The following is a 17,533-nucleotide window of genomic DNA, read 5'->3' as shown; positions in this document are numbered from 1 at the left end:
TAATTTATAGCCAGCTGGTCAGAAGCACAGGTGACAACCTGGACTTGCAATTGGCATCTGAAGTGGTGGAGGACAGTCCTATGGGACTGAGCCCTTAACCTGTGGAGTCTGGTGCTATCTCTGGGTAGATAGTGTCAGAATTAAGTTAAATTGTAGGACACCCAGCTAGTGTCCAAGAATTGCTTGGTGGTGGGGGAAAACCCACACACAGTGAAATTGGGTACAGAATCTCACCTTGACAGGAACATCCAGGAGTAAATGTTGACTATTTATTTAGGAGCTAAAATCTGTAGCTTAGGCGAGAAGTGTGGGCTGGAGCTATAGATTTTATTATCATAGGTGGTAGTTCATCCAAGGAGAGCATGGAGATCGAGGTCATCAGAAAACCAGTTTTAAAAGTTTGGCGCATCCAGGAAGTAGTGAAAGATTCAGAGCCTCAGGTTCATGGCTATAAAACCGGAATATTGAGGTCTGGAAAGGTAGATTGGAACCAGATTATTCATAATAAATAGCTGGCATTGATTGGTTTCTGACAATGTGTCAGGCACCGTGCTGAGCATTACTGGGGATTGTCTCTTTCATTCTTCACAACCCAAGGGCGGAAGAACTGTTATATTATCTCCGTTTTACAGAGGGAGCTTAGATAGGTGAAATTACATGCCCAATGTCTTGCAGTCTAATGACTATTTAGAGTCTATATTTTGATCCCACAAACCTGACCTTAGATTGCACTTTTAGCCAGTACATCTGACTCCATTCAGTTATAAAGGGTCTTATTTACCAAACTCAGAAGTTTGGATTTTGTCACATAGGCAACAGGTTTCCTACACCAAACAATGTTTTGTTTTGTTTTTTAATGTTTTTTGAATCAGTAATACATTCCCACAACTCACAATTTTTAAAAAATATCGAAAGGACTACAATGAAAACCTTTCCTCTCATTCGACCATTCCTTCTCCCTCCTCCTAGTGGTAATCTCTATCAGTAATTTCCTTATGTCCTTTTTGTTCGAAATATGAATATATATTTTTATTTAACTCTACTATTTTATACAACATATGTCATACTGTACATACTTCTGCATCTTATTCTTTTTTGTAATGCATCTTGGAAATCTATTATCTCATGTAAAGAGTTTCTTGGTTTTTTGTTTTTTTTGTTTTTTTTTACCAGCTATAGCATGCTCCATTGCATCTACCATAATTCAATTAACCAGGCCCTTGTTGGACATAAAAGTTCCAGTATTTTGTTTTTATAACCACTGTTGCCCAAAATTACCCTGTACATATTTTATTTCATACATGATCAAATATATCCAGAAGTGGAAGTGCTGCATCAAAGGGCACATACATTTTTACATAGATGTTTAATCAGTTTAACATTCTCAGCAGTGATGTATGAGAATGCCTGTTCCCCACTAGCCTCATCAACAACGTATTATCAAACTTCGGGTTTTGTTTGTTTCACATGTAGCATCTTTTTATTTGTTTAAGAGCCATTTGTATTTTGTCTTTGCATATCCTTTGCTCATTTTTTAAAATAAATTTATGTATTTATTTATTTATTTTTGGCTGTGTTGGGTCTTTGTTGCTGTGAGCGGGCTTTCTCTAGCTGCAGCGAACGGGGACCACTCTTTGTTGTGGTGTGTGGGCTTCTCATTGCGGCGGCTTCTCTCGTGGAGCATGGGCTCTAGAGCGCCGGCTCAGTAGTTGTGGCCCATGGGCTTAGTTGCTGCACGGGATGTGAGATCTTCCCGAACCAGGGCTCGAACCCATGTCCCCTGCATTGGCAGGCGGATTCTTAACCACTGCACCACCCGGGAAGTCCCCTTTGCTCATTTTTAACTTTGTCATTGGTCCTGTCGATTTACAGGAGCTCATACATAAGAAGGATAATAGCCCTTTGTGATATGAGATAAAAATATTTTCCCCAATTCTTTAATTTCTTTTGACTTTGCTTATAGTTTTTTGTTTTGTTTTTTTTTGGGGGGGTTGCCTTACAGAAACTTTTTGTTTTTAATGTAATCAGTCCATCTTTTCTGATAGATTTTCTGATTTTGACTCATAGTTAGCCTTGCTCATTCCAACATTATGGAGGAATTCTGCTTTTTTTTTTCTTTTAGTACCTTTATAGTTTGATTTTTTGCATTTAAGTTTTTGATAGTGTTGGAATTTATTCTGGTATATGTAATGAAGTATGGCTCCACTGTTGTTGTTTTTTTCCCAGATGGCTGTCAGTTGTCCCAGTAGCATTTGTTAAAGTCTCTTGTTTTTCCCCGTAGTAAATTTTCTTTATTTAGTTTCTTTATTTAGCTTTAGTTTCTGGACTTTCTGTTCTGCTCCATTGGACATTAAATCTGTTTATGAGCTGGTCTATAATGTTGTTTTTTAATATTTATTTTATTTATTTATTTTGGCTGCTCTGGGTCTTGATTGCGGCACTCGGGATCTTTCTGGTGGCATGCGGACTCTCAGTTGTGGCATGTGGACTCTTAGCTGCAGCATGCATGTGGGATCTAGTTCCCTGACCAGGGATTGAACCCGCGGCCCCTGCAGTGGGAGTGTGGAGTCTTACCTACTGGACCACCAGGGAAGTCCCCTATAATGTTTTAATTATTGAGGCATTATACTATGTTTTGATATCTGGTAGGTCTAGTCCCCTCTCTTTGCAGTTATTTTAACAATTTTCTAACAGTTCTTATTTATTTTTTCTTATGACCTTTAAAATTGTCATACCTAGTTACCCTCCAGAAGATCCGTTGGTATTTCTGATGGATCAAGTTAAACTTACAAGTTTATATTTTTATAATTAAAAAATAATTGTGGTATATCTTTCAATTAGTGTTCAAATCTTCTTTACCTAGAAAAGTTTGTAAAGTAATGGACAGTGATAGAATCAGCTTTGTGGGTGGGTATATAGTGGATTAGTTTCTATTTAGTGTGTACTATGACAGAGGTTGGAAATACTAAAAAGTTTGAGTGCTGTTTGTCTCTTCAAGGACACATATACATGAGAACATAAACAATCGTTAAAGGAGTATGTGAGGTTTTCTGGGTGTAGGGAATTAGCTCATTTGATGGCTATTATTTCGTAGAGGTAGAGAGCAAAGAAAGCATTACTTACCTTAACTTTTTATTTTGAAATAATTTTAGATTTACATAAAAGTTGCAGAAATGATCCAGAATCCCCCAGATTCCTCAATTTTTAATACTTCTGAATCACTTGAGAACAGGTTGCAGACATGAATATCCATTACAGCATTATATGCTCCCTTAAGACTTCAGTGAGTATATCCCAACTACCAGAACACTGTCCTACACAACAGCATTCAACCATCAAAATCAAGAGATGAACATTGATCCAATATTGCTATCTAATTCATAGATCCTATTCAGATTTTGCCACTTGTCCATGTAATGGCCTATGTACATCGAGGATTCAATCTAGGATATTGCATTCAGTTGCATTCACTTGTCATGTCTTTTTAGCCTCCATCAGGCTGAAACAATTCCTCACTCTTCTTGTTTTTCAAGACCTTGACATTTTTGAAGAGTGCAGGCCAGTTACTTTCTAGAATATCTCTTAGTTTAGATTTGTCTGATGTTTCTTCAGGATTTAAGAACTTTGGTGGAAACGCTAGTAAAGTGTTACTGTTCACTTCTCAGTGCATCATATCAGGAGGCACGTGATGTTGGTCCCATTGCTGGTGATGTTAACTCATCACTTGATTAAGATGGTGAGTGTCTGCAAGGTTTCTCCAGTATTTTATACTTACTAATAAGTAATTACTGAGTACTTTGTAGGGAGAAACTCAAAACTATATAAATATTCTATCCTCATGAAACTTGTACCCACCAGTTTTAGAATTCATTGATAATTCTTATCCGAATCAGTTACTACTGTGATAGTTGCCAAATGGTGATTTGCTAATTCTGTCATTTCTTCTAGACTTACTGGTTGCCATTCTTTTGATGAGTAGAACTCCCGTCTCCCTGCCCCACTTTTGTTTACTTACTTTTTGATTTATATCACTATGAACACATAGACTCTTAATTTACTCAGTTACAATTTGTTACTATGATTATTTATTTTGGTGCTCAAACTATCCCAGATTTGGCCAGTGGGAACCCCTACAAACTGTCTCTTGTGTCATTTGGAATGTCCCCCGTCATTCTCTGAGTGCCTCCTTACAGCTGGCATAGCAATATGACCCAGGCTCATCTTGTACTTTCCCTGCCCCTGCCCTAAGGGTCATCTGTTTCTCCAAGGAGCCCTGGTTCCTTTTAATATAGTATTAAAATGATATTTAGAAACTGATATGTGAGTGTGTTCATTACTACCTGAGTGTTATTGTTTCCAGGTCTAGAGGGGCAAAATATGTATATATATATATACATGCATGTGTATATATATGCATACATATACACACAAACATTTGTACTTTCTTTTATATCTCTGTGTTTTAAAACCATCAATTCAAACCAGTATCTCCAGTTCTAATTCAACACTGCAGGATTTACTCTGGCCTTCTCTCTTTTTATATGTTAAACTCCCTTCTCCATCTATGAGAAACCTGGTTCCCATTATCCTCAGTCTGTTTACTCATTTGCTCTAGACCCTCCTCCCCACTCTGTATGTATCCAAAGTCCTGGTCCATGGCTTGGCCTTGTACATGCCCTCTCTCCCTCCCCTGGGCATTCTGGCCAAAATGTCAGTCCTGCTGAAGGAGAAGAGGACATTACTTAAAGTGAGTTCAGAAAGATACTTGTGACAGTAGTTGACTTCCGGAAGAGATTGGGTAGAAGGGACAGAGAGGGAAAGGGAGACTTAATTTCCTATATATCCTTTTGTACCTTTTGAATTTTTTTACACCATGTGCTTTTATTTCCTATACAGAAAATAAAGATTTAAAAAATAAGCTCAGGATCCTTGTTTTCACACAGAGCTGCCCCCTTCTGCATTGTTTGGGGAGAATTTGGAGTCATCCTTTTTCTGTAAGTGTATTTGGTTCCATTCTCTCCTTTAGGAAATAATACTTGTTTCTATGGGAAGTGTTATTATTGCCGAGAAACAGAGCCAGCCTGTGCTGATGGAGACACGATGGAGGGGTCTGTCACGCTTTGGCTTCCAGATGTGTGGCCTCTACAGAAACACCGACACCCATGGGGCAGGACTTACCGAGAGGGCAAATTAGCCAGGTAAATGCTCCTGTGAGCCACTACTTCATTCTCTCCTGTGCCTGGTCAGGTGCCAACCCTGTGTAGGAGCCAGGGTTCTGTCCAAGACTAAAAAAGACTATGGGGGGTTCAGGGGGAAACCTGCTAGTCAGGGACTCTATCTTCTCTATGTTTTAAACAATGTTACTGAGTGCTGGCACTCAGTGAACAACCCTGGTGATGCTGCTTCCCTCCAGGTGGGAGTATGATGAGAGCTACTGTGACGCTGTGAAGAAAACATCCCCTTATGACTCCGGCCCTCGCCTCTTGGACATCATTGATACAGCTGTCTTTGATTACCTGATTGGCAACGCTGACCGCCATCACTACGAGAGTTTTCAAGACGATGAAGGCGCTAGTATGCTTATCCTTCTCGATAATGCCAAAAGGTAGGACCAGCAGGACTCTCCTTGTCAGTTAGGGGTCCTGTGTATACAAGAAGAATGCTTTCTGGGGTATCCTGGAAAACCTCCAGAACAGGCTCAACAGAAGGCATCCTTCTTGTTTCCACTTGGAGTCTTTGCCATTGGCACCCATCCTTCCAACTTGTTCATTTTGTACTCCTTTCACCTTCAGGGATCTGAGGACTTTAAAAAAGTGGAAAACTCACTTTTTCCAAAGAGTCAAAGAGTATGATTCTCTTCACAGACAACTGAAAACCAAGGTCTTCTATTTATTGCTACTTATATCATTCTTTCTTGACAATTTTAATAATTTTGAATAAATGGAATGTCCTTATTTAGGCCTGAGCTATTTGAAGAGCACATTGTATTTTCAGTTTGCACTCTTCATTCTCCATGGTACCCAGTTAAGTGCCACACTTTTAGTTATACATAATAAATATTTGCTAAATAGAATACTTCCTTGGAGCTGGAATTGTCCAGGCTCTGCATCACTATTGGTTTTTTTTTTTTTGGGTGGTTTTTTCATATTTTTGAATTTTATTTATTTTTTTATACAGCAGGTTCTTACTAGTTATCTATTTTATACATATTGGTGTATACGTGTCAATCCCAATCTCCCAATTCATCCCACCACCACCACCACCCCCTGCTGCTTTCCCCACTTGGTGTCCATACATTTGTTCTCTACATCTGTGTCTCTATTTCTGCCCTGCAAACCTGTTCATCTATACTGTTCTTCTAGGTTCCACACATATGCGTTAATATATGATATTTGTTTTTTTCTTCCTGATTTACTTCACTCTGTATGACAGTCTCTAGATCCATCCACATTCCTTTTTATGGCTGAGTAATATTCCATTGTATATATGTACCACATCTTCTTTTGAATGGATAAAGAAGATGCGTCACTATTGTTAACGTTGGTTGCTGAGAATAAGCTGAGACATGGATACTCAGCGAAGAATGCTTGGGCAGCATTTGCTAAGGAGGCCACCACCTCATACTGAGCACCAGGTGCCTCATACTCCATGACAGGGGGTGACAGCTACAGAGAGTGAGAGGCCAGCAAACATTGCCTCTCCCATTCCCAGCAAAGCAGGTAGTGACCAGTGCTATGTATTTCATTTTCATTTATACTATATTTTCAGTTCCTGCATATCTTTATCCTTACTTGTAAAAATGATCGTGTGCTGTGGAAATACACATTGAAATAATTGCCTTTGCCTTTTATTATTTGAGGGCCTGCCCTGTGCTGAGGGCTACCAGACCTTCCAGCTATTAAGGTGAGCTTCCAGGAAAAGAGTGGAAGGTTGACAGTTTTTCCAGAATCAGTTCTCCTTTTCTAACTCAGAATTAGTAAGAGCATTTTTACATCTGCTTTGAATCACTGTTTTCTCAGACTCTGTGAGCAGTTTTTCCAGTTTGAATCTGACCATATACTTTCTTGTAGGGAATACGATAATCTAAGTCTTTTTCTGATTGGTAATATTAGCGTAGAACAAGTATAACTTCTTTTTACAGGTAATGACCTTCCGCTTGTTTGCAAGAACCTGGTATCAATAGCCTTTATTTCTCTACATACCCTTAAAACCTTCTCAGGTTTGGGGGTCTTCAGGTTCTCCCTTGGTCTGTGGACTCCATACCGTGTTAGGATGGTTATGCTTCAACACCTTGCAATATCCCGGCAGGAGAAAGGATGCTTGTAAAGGAGTATATTTGTTGTTTGATGCTGCAGTACAAGCTGTTAGGAATCCTGTGTCTAATTTGTCATGCCCTGTTTATTTTTATTTTTTATTTTTTTGCGGTACGCGGGCCTCTCACTGTTGTGGCCTCTCCCGTTGCGGAGCACAGGCTCCGGACGCACAGGCTCAGTGGCCATGGCTCACGGGCCCAGCCGCTCTGCGGCATGTGGGATCTTCCCGGACTGGGGCACGAACCCATGTCCCCTGCATCAGCAGGCAGACTCTCAACCACTGCGCCACCAGGGAAGCCCCCGTTTATTTTTAATTTAAGTGATTTGAGCTGTGGGAGCATGAAATTATCCAGGATCACATTCGGGTTTCTTATAGAATTTGTTCTTGCTTTGATGCTAAGAAGGGGATGGGTGCTTCCACCTAATTCACTAAGTTTTCATTTAATTTTCAGCTTTGGGAACCCCTCGCTGGATGAGAGAAGCATTCTTGCCCCTCTCTATCAGTGTTGCATGTAAGTTACGCAGTCAAGTACATTTGCCTGCATTGCCTTCCTTTCCAGGCTCAGGTAACAGTACATCAGTTTTCTTGGCTTTAAAACTTCCTAATACCTGAGCAGCACTTTTCATGCTTTTCTAAACTCGAACCTCCTGGAGATCCTGAGCTGTAGGGGATCAGGGAAAGGTTTCCACAGCAGTGTAGCCCAAAGCTCAGAATGCATTTTGAGTTTTGTATGAGTAGAAATTTTCAGTTTATCCAATAATGTATATCCATGTTTGTTTTAATATAAGAATATAGTCCTCACTCCCCCCCACCCAAAATCTAGTGCAACCCATGCCCCTAGTTGCTGTACTATGTTTACCTTGTGGTTTCAAGTCCTCTCACTCAACACCACAACCCACCTGTGGTTTGCTTATCTCAGTTTGAAATTGTGTAAACCAAAAGTAGCTTTCTCCATAGGTATTTAGTAATTGATTTTTTAAAAGTCTATATTAGATAACAGAGAAATTAAAAAGTAAATCAAGAAAATGAGATAAAGACTGGGCTCTCAGGAGCTCCTTTTCAGATCTTCATTGCCAGTATGATTTTAAAGCGTGGGCACTAAGAATCAGCTGGGACCCACCTTGCTTGGCTACACAGAAGTGCAGGTCCTGGAGCGCCACTTCTGCTGCTTGGCTCCCAGAGACACACTGACCATGTAAGACTGCCTCTTCTGGCAACTGGTCTGCTTTACTTTTCTTTTCTTTCTTTTCTTAATAACAACAATATTCTGCAGAAAGTGTTTACATAGGCAACCCTTAATTATCTTCATTAATATTGGGAAGCAGTGATACATCCAATCACAACCTGTATCTGTGAAGGAAGATGTTTTTGTTTTAACAGTGCTATCAGTCTGGTCCAGTCAGGAGATAGAAAAGACATGGTGGGTTAAACAGGAAAGTTTAGTATAAGAATTATTAAACTCTTTGATACAAGAGTGACTATAAAAGAAAACTAGAGCTGAGGGAGAATACCCAAGGAAGAACAAACTTGGAAGGGGAAGCCTGGGGTTTTGACCTCAGTGGCGAAGGTGTAGTTCAGCCCACTGAATAGCAGAGAAGTGTGCTAGTTTGCAGGTGCTGGGAGTGCAGGAAACAGCCCTCCAGAATGCAGGCAGGGAGGGTACAGGCAATCAGCAGGTAGTAGCATGGCATACCGAGAGAGCAACAACTTAGTAGAAACCCTCCAGGCTACAGGCAAGGCTTATTTGTGGGCCTGCACGGGGAATTGGGGCACCAGCATGGGTGCGTGGCTTTGGGGGTTCTGGTGTCCATGTCAAGAAGGCCTTAGGAAAGTTATCACCAAGCCAGGCCAAGGCCACAGCATCATGGTGGGCCTGCCTGTTCTGGAAATGTGGCCAAGGCAGAGTTTCATTTGATGACCTTCCCCACACACTACTGACCCACTCACTGTACAGCAGCCAGAAGCGTCTGGAGAACCTCTTCCTTCTGCAGTCTCCTTCCAGTGTCCTCTACTGAGAAAGCCTAAGAGGAGAGATGCTTAAAGGACCTCTGTCCATTATAGCAGGGCATATATGAAGAGTGAATTTGGAGCTGAGAGGCGATCAAGTGATACCTTCGTCACACAGGGGGAACTCTAATGCTCTAGGCACTTGTAGTATTTTTCAGAAGAGTAAAACCACACTGCCTCTGTGCTTGTCCATCCCTGCCATGCTTTATCCGAAGATCCTTACTTTCTTACTTTTTAAATGGTTGCAGAACAAGTTGCCTGCCTCATGCAGAGTCAGACTTTAATGCATACCTAGTAATTCCCACATTACCCACAGGGAGGTAAATACTTTTTTTCTAAGATAAACAAAATATCCTCTTTAGTTGGTAAAATAATTGAGAAAAATAGGTATCCTTAAACTTTTTCTATTTATAATAATGCTAGAATTTTTAGTTAAGAAACATAAAATGAAGGAAATTAAATTACTTATTAAGATGTAAGGATAACTCCTGTTAACACTCTAGTGATTTCATTGTAATTGTGTGTATATGTTTGTGTGTATGCTTATACACACATTTTCTTTCCCCACAGGTTTGGAGTAAAAGAGTGTTTTCCCTCCAGCTGTTTTCCCTGACTCAATATTATATCATGGGCATTTCCCCATGCCACTGAATTTTCATAACTGCTTTTAATGGCTGCATGGTATTCCCTGGAATGGATAAGCCATAATTAACTATTTCTCAGTTGTTGGACATTCAGATTGTTTCACATTTTTCCTGTTACAAATAGCACTGCAATGAACATGTGTAAATATTGTATATATTTCTCCTTAATTACCGAGAAAGAAATATCAAAATGTGGTAATGTTACTTACTCATAATGTAGAGCTACTTTTAAAACAGAAATGATTTTTCTAGTTGAGATATTTCACATAATTATTTCTTTACTTTTGCCTGCCATGCGGGCTTTAATCTCCATTTGATAGTGAGAGGTTTTATGTAACCTGTCCTAAAACTTTTTTTCTCCCAGCATTCGGGTTTCTACCTGGAACAGACTGAACTCTCTGAAGAATGGTGTGCTGAAGTCTGCCTTAAAATCTGCCATGGCCCATGACCCCATCTCCCCAGTGCTCTCTGATCCTCACCTAGACGCTGTGGACCAGCGGCTCCTGAGTGTCCTGGCCACCGTGAAGCAGTGCACCGACCAGTTTGGGATGGACGCAGTGCTGGTGGAAGACAGGATGCCTCTCTCCCACTTGTAATTCTCCACAAAATAAGTGAAACTTCTTTTTACAAAGATAGAGAAACAGCACAATCAATTCCGAATGGTATGAGGTAGATTGGAAATGGCCAGCAGCACGTTCTGGTGATAGGGGACAGGGTGGCCTTGGATTTCTTTGGTGTTTGCTGTAGTAGAAGTTGAAGCAAAGACTACAAGTTTCAGACCACGGAGCTGTACCTGCTGAACCACCTTCTGACTTCCTCGGCGTATGCCCATTCTAGCAGTGGGTGTCACAGTTGGTCAGTATTAATTCTCACGCCAAAGGACAAATTAGAGGTGTGACATTTGAATAGGTTAATGTTGGGGTTGGTTCTAGAGTGTGTGTTTTGAGTCCATCCTTATAATCCTTTCTCCACACTTGTGGATTTTCCGAAAACACTTTGTAATCTCTTGAGTCCTTTTTAACCAGGACTAGTCAAATTGGGAATTTTACTGCTTCCTAAGCAGTGGCAGCAAGTAACCCAGCATTCTATTGAGCCAAAGTAGCCTGCTCTGTTGGAGGGACTATGTTCTTAAGATAGAATTAGAGGAAGGACAAAAGCAGGAAAGATGTTTGGGCTTTTAGCTGAGTAGGTGGTGCTTTTGATGATTCTTAAAGAAGGGAAGAAGAGAGAGAGACCTACTTGGTAGAACCAGAATCAAGGCGGTGATTGAATTAGTGAAAAACAGGTTCCCCTGTATTTAAGTTCTTAATGTATATAAAAGCAAGCATGACTTGTACCTAAGTAAGATTTGCATTCTCATAATTGTGTCCAAATTAATCCAAAAAAGTGTCCCTGGAGAACCTACCATTACAACCCAAGCACAATTCTGTTATGGAGATTTTTTTTTTCCTTTTGCCCAAAGCAGGAAAATCCTTTGCAAATTATCAAAGCAAACTGAAATAACAGCTTGAATAAGAGTTAGGTTGCCTGTCTTCTCTGCCATCCTGATTTCTAAAATGAATTTCCACTTCTGTCTTCAAGGCATTTGGTCATTAAAGCTGCTGTTCCCAAGAGATTGGCGATCCTATTTGTGCCTTTCTTGTGAGAAAAGCCAGCTCACTCCTACAGATAATACAGTTCAGATCCTGCTGGTGGCTGGACCTATCTTGTGATTTGGGCCATGTGGAAGGCTGGAAACAAAGATTTTAAGCCTTCTGAGCCTTAAAATTAAGGTGGTTACCAGGAAGAGCCTTAAGATTTTGATTTATGTCAAACCCTGATTTCATCATTTAATCTTGTTTGGTGTTCTGAACCCACGATGTAGTATTGTCCTTCCATCTCCTATTAGCACTTTCAAATTTCAAGTTGCTAAAACAGGCTTAGTTCTGTGTTCTGCCAAAGCAATTTGACATATAAGCACTTGCATTAAAATACAGGGCAGAGAAAACTAGGCCTGGTGTGCCCACTCACGTGCCCTCAGAGGTGGGTGCTTCTCTCCTGCATTTTGTCCGGGGACTGTTCTGGTTTTGACTTCTGTGAAGCAGACACTAATATTTAAACAATGTGGTTAAACAAATTTACTGCCAGCCATTGGAGACCAGTTTTAGGTAACCATCCTTTCAAAAACAGTTTAGAATTTATGCCCCAATTTTCTCAAATTGAAAGATAACTGAGTACCCCATAACTACTTTAAAGTAACATGAAATTAGGACGCTTTTGTATTTAGTATGTACATCTGGTGATGTACACAGAATGGGCTGAGTTATTTTTAAAAAGGTATTGAATTTAAGAAGACAGGTAGTAGCACAAAACACTGAGCTAGTGTTAATGGAAGCATTAATTCCAATTTTAAACTCATTTACTATGTGCATCCAGGGAAGTTCACATTTGAGTTTGAGAATACCTTGGATGGTGCTTACTGAGTCAGAGCATCAGGGAGCCAGCTGGAGGGACAGTGGGAAGGAAGTCAACGCTGCTGTCCTTGGTAAATGTTAGCTGAACTAAATTTCTTTCAAACATGTGATACCTGCATACTGCCCCAGTGAAATGAATAAGAGCTGTTCTCAAACTGGGAACTTTATTCATGATGTTGAAGGCAGAAGATTCTGCTAAGGATAAAAGCAGGAGGAAAAGCTGCTTTGAAAAATGCCTCATTCTTTTTTCCAAACATTGCAGAAAATGTATAATCACATTCTCTTTCCCTATTTTAAAATTCATGATCTTAAAAGGTGTTCAGATGTATCGTGGTTAAAATTAGAATTATGCTCATAGAGTGGTGTGAACTGATGCTTAGAATATAAATTTATGTTCTAAGTCAGGATCGGATTAAGCTGCAAAAGTACGTTTAGAATCTTGGAAAAAACCAACCATAAGCTTATAGCCCTAAAATTCATAAACACTAAATTCTGTTTCAAAAAAGAGGTAGATATCTTTTTTTTTTAAGTTTTAACACTGTCCTCTTGATGGTTTATCTTTTAGAATCGAGGACTATTATAATCAAACAGGTCATTGGAAGGGTTTTCGATCAGTCCTAAGCTGGGCGTGCCTAGCTAACATCTAAAGGTAGATGTGGGTACATTTTAATATTATAAAACTAAGAAAATCAGAACTGAGTACCATTTCCTGCCCCCCTTCTTCCACTTCTTAAATATTGGGTTGGCCAAAAAGTTCATTCTGGTTTTCCACACCATCTTACAAAAAACCTGAATGAACTTATTGGCCAACCCAATATATTTATTCCATAGTTTGGGTGAATATGGGTATAGAGGTTTCATTCTAGAATTGATATTTAATATGAAGCTGTATTTTGGGTTTTGGGGGTAAATAATTTTCTGTGCTAAACATGAATAGGATCTGATTTACTCAGAGTGTTGCTCAATAATTTATTAATAAGGCATTTCTCCCTATTTGCACTCAGGATTAATATGTCAAATGAAATTTAATAAGGAAATGGGAGAATTCAGGTACATCCTATTATTTGGGGAAAGATGAATCCTATACATGGCAGAAATTCCGTGTCACCTGAAGGCAACATGTTCTTCCAAAGAAATCATCTTTTCCTTTCTTTTTTAAAAAAAGGCTTTTGGCCTTCCCCTCCCATCCACCATGTTCCTTCACCTTCCCTTCTCCACAGCTTCCGTATTCTTGTTTGACCATTACCTGACCACACCTCAAATGATGGTAAACAGCATCTATCAGTGAGCTGTCTTATGTGAGTTGTCTTGTGAGCTTGGGCTTCAGGAAACATGAGTCAAGGTATATGTGTATATATATAGTCATATATGTATTCTAACAAGAAAAAATGTATTTATTTTGACACAGGGAAACACTGTTGCTGAAGAACCTGAAGCTAGGAAAAGGTTCTCTTAGTCTCTGAGAGTGAATCTAAGTGACATAAAGATACCCATTCAGCAAACACCTCCTGTGCTAGCCAGGGCCGACTCCCGAGGCACATAGACCAGCCTCGTGAGACTGTTGTACAGGGGAAGGCCAGCTTTCCCCCTTCGACGCCTCAAGTCTGGGTTGAAAAGGTGAGGGCTGGATACTCTACTGCCACAGGTTTTTAAGGAACTAAGGTGTTACTCGCAAATACAAAATGTCTGTGGGGGAACTGGGAAGTTAATTTATTTGCTTCAAAGAGAGGTGTAGGAACCACTACCCCCTATTTTGATCTGCCAAGGATTTCCTCTCAGAGCTGTTGCACAGATAGAGGTTGTGCTTGGTAAGATACCAAACAAGACAGATATGCACCTAAATTTCTAATGTGTTCTATGGGTTTCAATTCTGAAAGAAAGAAATTGAATAAAGATTTTAATAAGTACTGATGTACCATCTTTTCCTCATTCTTTCCCCACCTCCCCACCCCGGTTTGGGATACTTCCATTGTTTTCAATTCCGATTTCCTGTTTTGTTAGGGGACAGAAGATTACATCTTCTGTATCCACATAAACTTCCACAGGGATTGTTTCACAGAATCGATGGATGAGACCTTTACACTTCTCACTAGTCTTCAGAAGGCCCATATCAGGTTGTGACTGAACCGAGAATTTCAGTAGATAATTCTTAGGTGCTTTTTGTTTATTTAATAGTTAACTTCTTTCTTGCAGCTTCTTTAGAGATAAAGAATTATGAATCCCAAAGAACTTGTCAGCACAGTATCATAGAGGCCTGGAAGAAAAGACCCGCTGCCCTGATTGTAATTCTTAGAACTCCCAGACTTTTAAATTTTGAAATGGAAATGCAGCATCATAAACCTCAACCAGACAACTGAGCAGAGTTCTCAAGATTTTTACTTGATTTGTAGCATTTTTGTTTGTGCCAGTTTTTGTCACTTGCACTTGAATACCAAAGGGAGGCTAAAGCCTAGTTAACAGGTTCCTCGCTGACTCACCTCATACGATCATTTTCCAGGTGAGATTTCAGGCTTCATTTTCTTCTCAAGCATACCAGAAAGACCAGTATTAAAACCTGAAAAGGCAGCTGGGAGTAGGGAGGGAGAGGTTCTGTTACGGGCTCATTTTACCCACTGTATTTGCCTATAAAAACTTATTTTGTGGCTTCCCTGGTGGCGCAGTGGTTGAGACTCCGCCTGCCAATGCAGGGGACACGGGTTCGTGTCCCGGTCCAGGAAGATCCCACGTGCCGCGGAGCAGCTGGGCCTGTGAGCCATGGTCGTGGAGCCTTCGTGTCCGGAGCCTGTGCTCCGCAACGGGAGAGGAAACTTATTTTTAGCAGCCTTCATTTTATAAAATAGACAAGAATGGTCATAACCGCTGGTTTAGCATGGGTGAATTCTGTAAGATAAGCCGCTTTATAAATCCGAGGGAATTAGAGAATGAAGTCACAGTGTGTAGAGTATTGGTCTTCAGTAGACATTTGGGCCTTGTGCTGGAGGCCATCAAGATGATAATGACTGTCCCTTCCTTCAAGGAGCCCATAGTCCTAGCAGAAGAGACTACTTGTGAAGTACCAAATGCCTCAGGAATCGTGTGAATTAGCGTGGAAATAAGGAGCAGGAAAGAATCACAGGAGGTTGAGAGTGAGAGGTAGGCAGACCTACCTTGGGGAAGAAGGGGAGATCAATCCAGGCTTGACATGTGGTGTATGTAGAACCCCGACTCCAGAAATGCAAAGCCGTATGTGTGGAAGATACAGAATTTCCTGGGCCTGTACTCTGTTTTCAGTACCTGGGTCACCAGAAATAACCCTTCAGGGGTTTCCTTTGGTTTTCATCAGGTGTGCCCTGCCTCTTGAGAGGAAGTCTCAGTCCACTGTGATGCTTCAGTTGCTCTACTTCATAGATGTTAAAGGAGCCATTGGCTTATAGATCAGCTGTGAAACATTCATTTTATCTTTTCAGAGTTTGCTTTTTACATGCCAAATTTATTTGGAGATAAAGACTTGATTTTTACCCAAAGGTGGTTTACAAGGCGGATGGTGTTCTGACGGCCTTCATTGGGGTAGGGAAGTTGTCTAATTGCTAAGCTAGGTCCCATTCAGATGACCTCAATAAAGGTGCTGTGTGCCCATTTTCTCTTTGAAAGACTGTGCTAAAATGCATATTTTGATTGAGTAGGTTTGGGGCCCGAGTTTGCATTTCTAACAAGCTCCAGGGCAATGCCAGTGCCACTGGTCCTTGGGCCATTCATTAGTAGCACTGAGTTTGCTTGCTAAGCAATCAAAGCTACCCGTAGTTTTCACAAAAGCCTCTAGATGTCCCCATCATCTATGAGATCTTCCTCCTAGACTTATAAACGGTAGCTTCCAAGCGCTGAGAATGAAATATTAGCAATTTACTTGAAATAGAGGCTTAGCTAAAAACTGGTGTTTGGATTCATTGTTTCTATGTGGGACTGATCTTGTAAAAAAAAAAAAAAAAAGTTTACTCTTTCAGGAAAAAGATGTCTTGAAATCAAATTGTCCAAGAACTTCCAAGCTACCTGCTTTTATTTACCATGAAATGTGAAATCCAAATAAAAAGCCAATCTCAAAAATTATCAGTTAGACCTACATGAAAGTTACCAGTAGAGAATTATTTCCACATTCTTAAAACATGGATTTTTTTTTAAAAGAAGCCAGGGTAAATAGTCATTTTATCACCATAAATTCACCTGTGAAGTTCACAAGTGTAAATAAAGTCTTCCAAAGCCTCCTGTGTAGACCATCCAGTCTCCTCCAAGGCGGGGGCATTTACAATAATAAAGGTTAATGTAGAACTGAATAAGCTTATTAGCCCTCACAGCATGCCTATGAAGTGACCATTTTATTATCCCCATCTTAGAGGTGGGGAAACTGAGGCATAGAACAGTTAAGTAACACCCAAAGTGACATATCAGAAAAGGGGCCATTCAATTAATCACTATACTAGATTGCCATTCATGCTCAAACATTTATTGAATGAGTTAATGTTTTCAATTTCCAAATAAGCATAATGGTGTGTTCCTTGTTAACTGTCCTTCCAAGGGTTTCACGAGCTTGATTGCAGATAACTCAGCACTGGTGTACTAGAGACTGCTCTGTGGAAGGTTTGAGTTCAGTTCTGACATCACTCTGAATGACTAAAACATACAATATGCATACATAATGTAGCTTTTCAATTTCACTTTCTTGGTATCCTCACACAGGTGCTTATCTGATATATGCAGCTGTTTGTCTTGTCTTTTTTTTTTTCTTTCCTCTTTTGTAAATTATCAATATGTATAGTCTTATTGCCATTTTGTTAATTGTTTTGGATTTGTTTTTGTAAGTCTTTTTCTTTCTCTATTGCTGTTTGAATTAAAGGCAGGAGCACATTTGGTGAGCTCTTGAGGAAGGAACAGACCTAGCATTGAGTGTTAGTTACCTAAGAGACTAGAATGAACATATGAATCAATTTGGCTGTGACAGACTGGTGCTAGGATTCACCTTATTGTATGGGGAGGCCAGCCTCAAAGCCACTGAGCCTGTGAAGTGAGTCAAGTCCCATGATTTCGAGACAGCAGTTTCTTCCTAGGACAAGATGGCTCTTAGGCCAGTGGCTTCAATAACTC

At 40.2% G+C, this 17,533-nt stretch overlaps 1 protein-coding gene across 3 annotated transcripts in view; it reads left to right on the top strand.

The window, feature by feature from the left end:
• The window catches only part of FAM20B (FAM20B glycosaminoglycan xylosylkinase), a 47,440-nt gene extending 33,115 nt beyond the window's left edge, over positions 1–14,325 (top strand). For all 3 annotated transcript variants that reach the window (XM_067030965.1, XM_059056483.2, XM_067030970.1), the window contains exons 5-8: positions 5,027–5,198; positions 5,414–5,605; positions 7,766–7,825; positions 10,330–14,325. In XM_067030965.1, the coding sequence (XP_066887066.1) occupies positions 5,027–5,198; positions 5,414–5,605; positions 7,766–7,825; positions 10,330–10,561 (656 nt within the window). In that variant the 3' untranslated portion in view covers positions 10,562–14,325. The remainder of the gene's footprint in view (positions 1–5,026; positions 5,199–5,413; positions 5,606–7,765; positions 7,826–10,329) is intronic.
• The last annotated feature ends 3,208 nt before the right edge of the window (positions 14,326–17,533 follow it).

This window comes from Kogia breviceps, chromosome 1 (assembly GCF_026419965.1).
Source record: "Kogia breviceps isolate mKogBre1 chromosome 1, mKogBre1 haplotype 1, whole genome shotgun sequence".
In the NCBI taxonomy this organism is placed as follows: domain Eukaryota; kingdom Metazoa; phylum Chordata; class Mammalia; order Artiodactyla; family Physeteridae; genus Kogia; species Kogia breviceps.
This window is presented reverse-complemented; position numbering and strand designations above follow the sequence as displayed.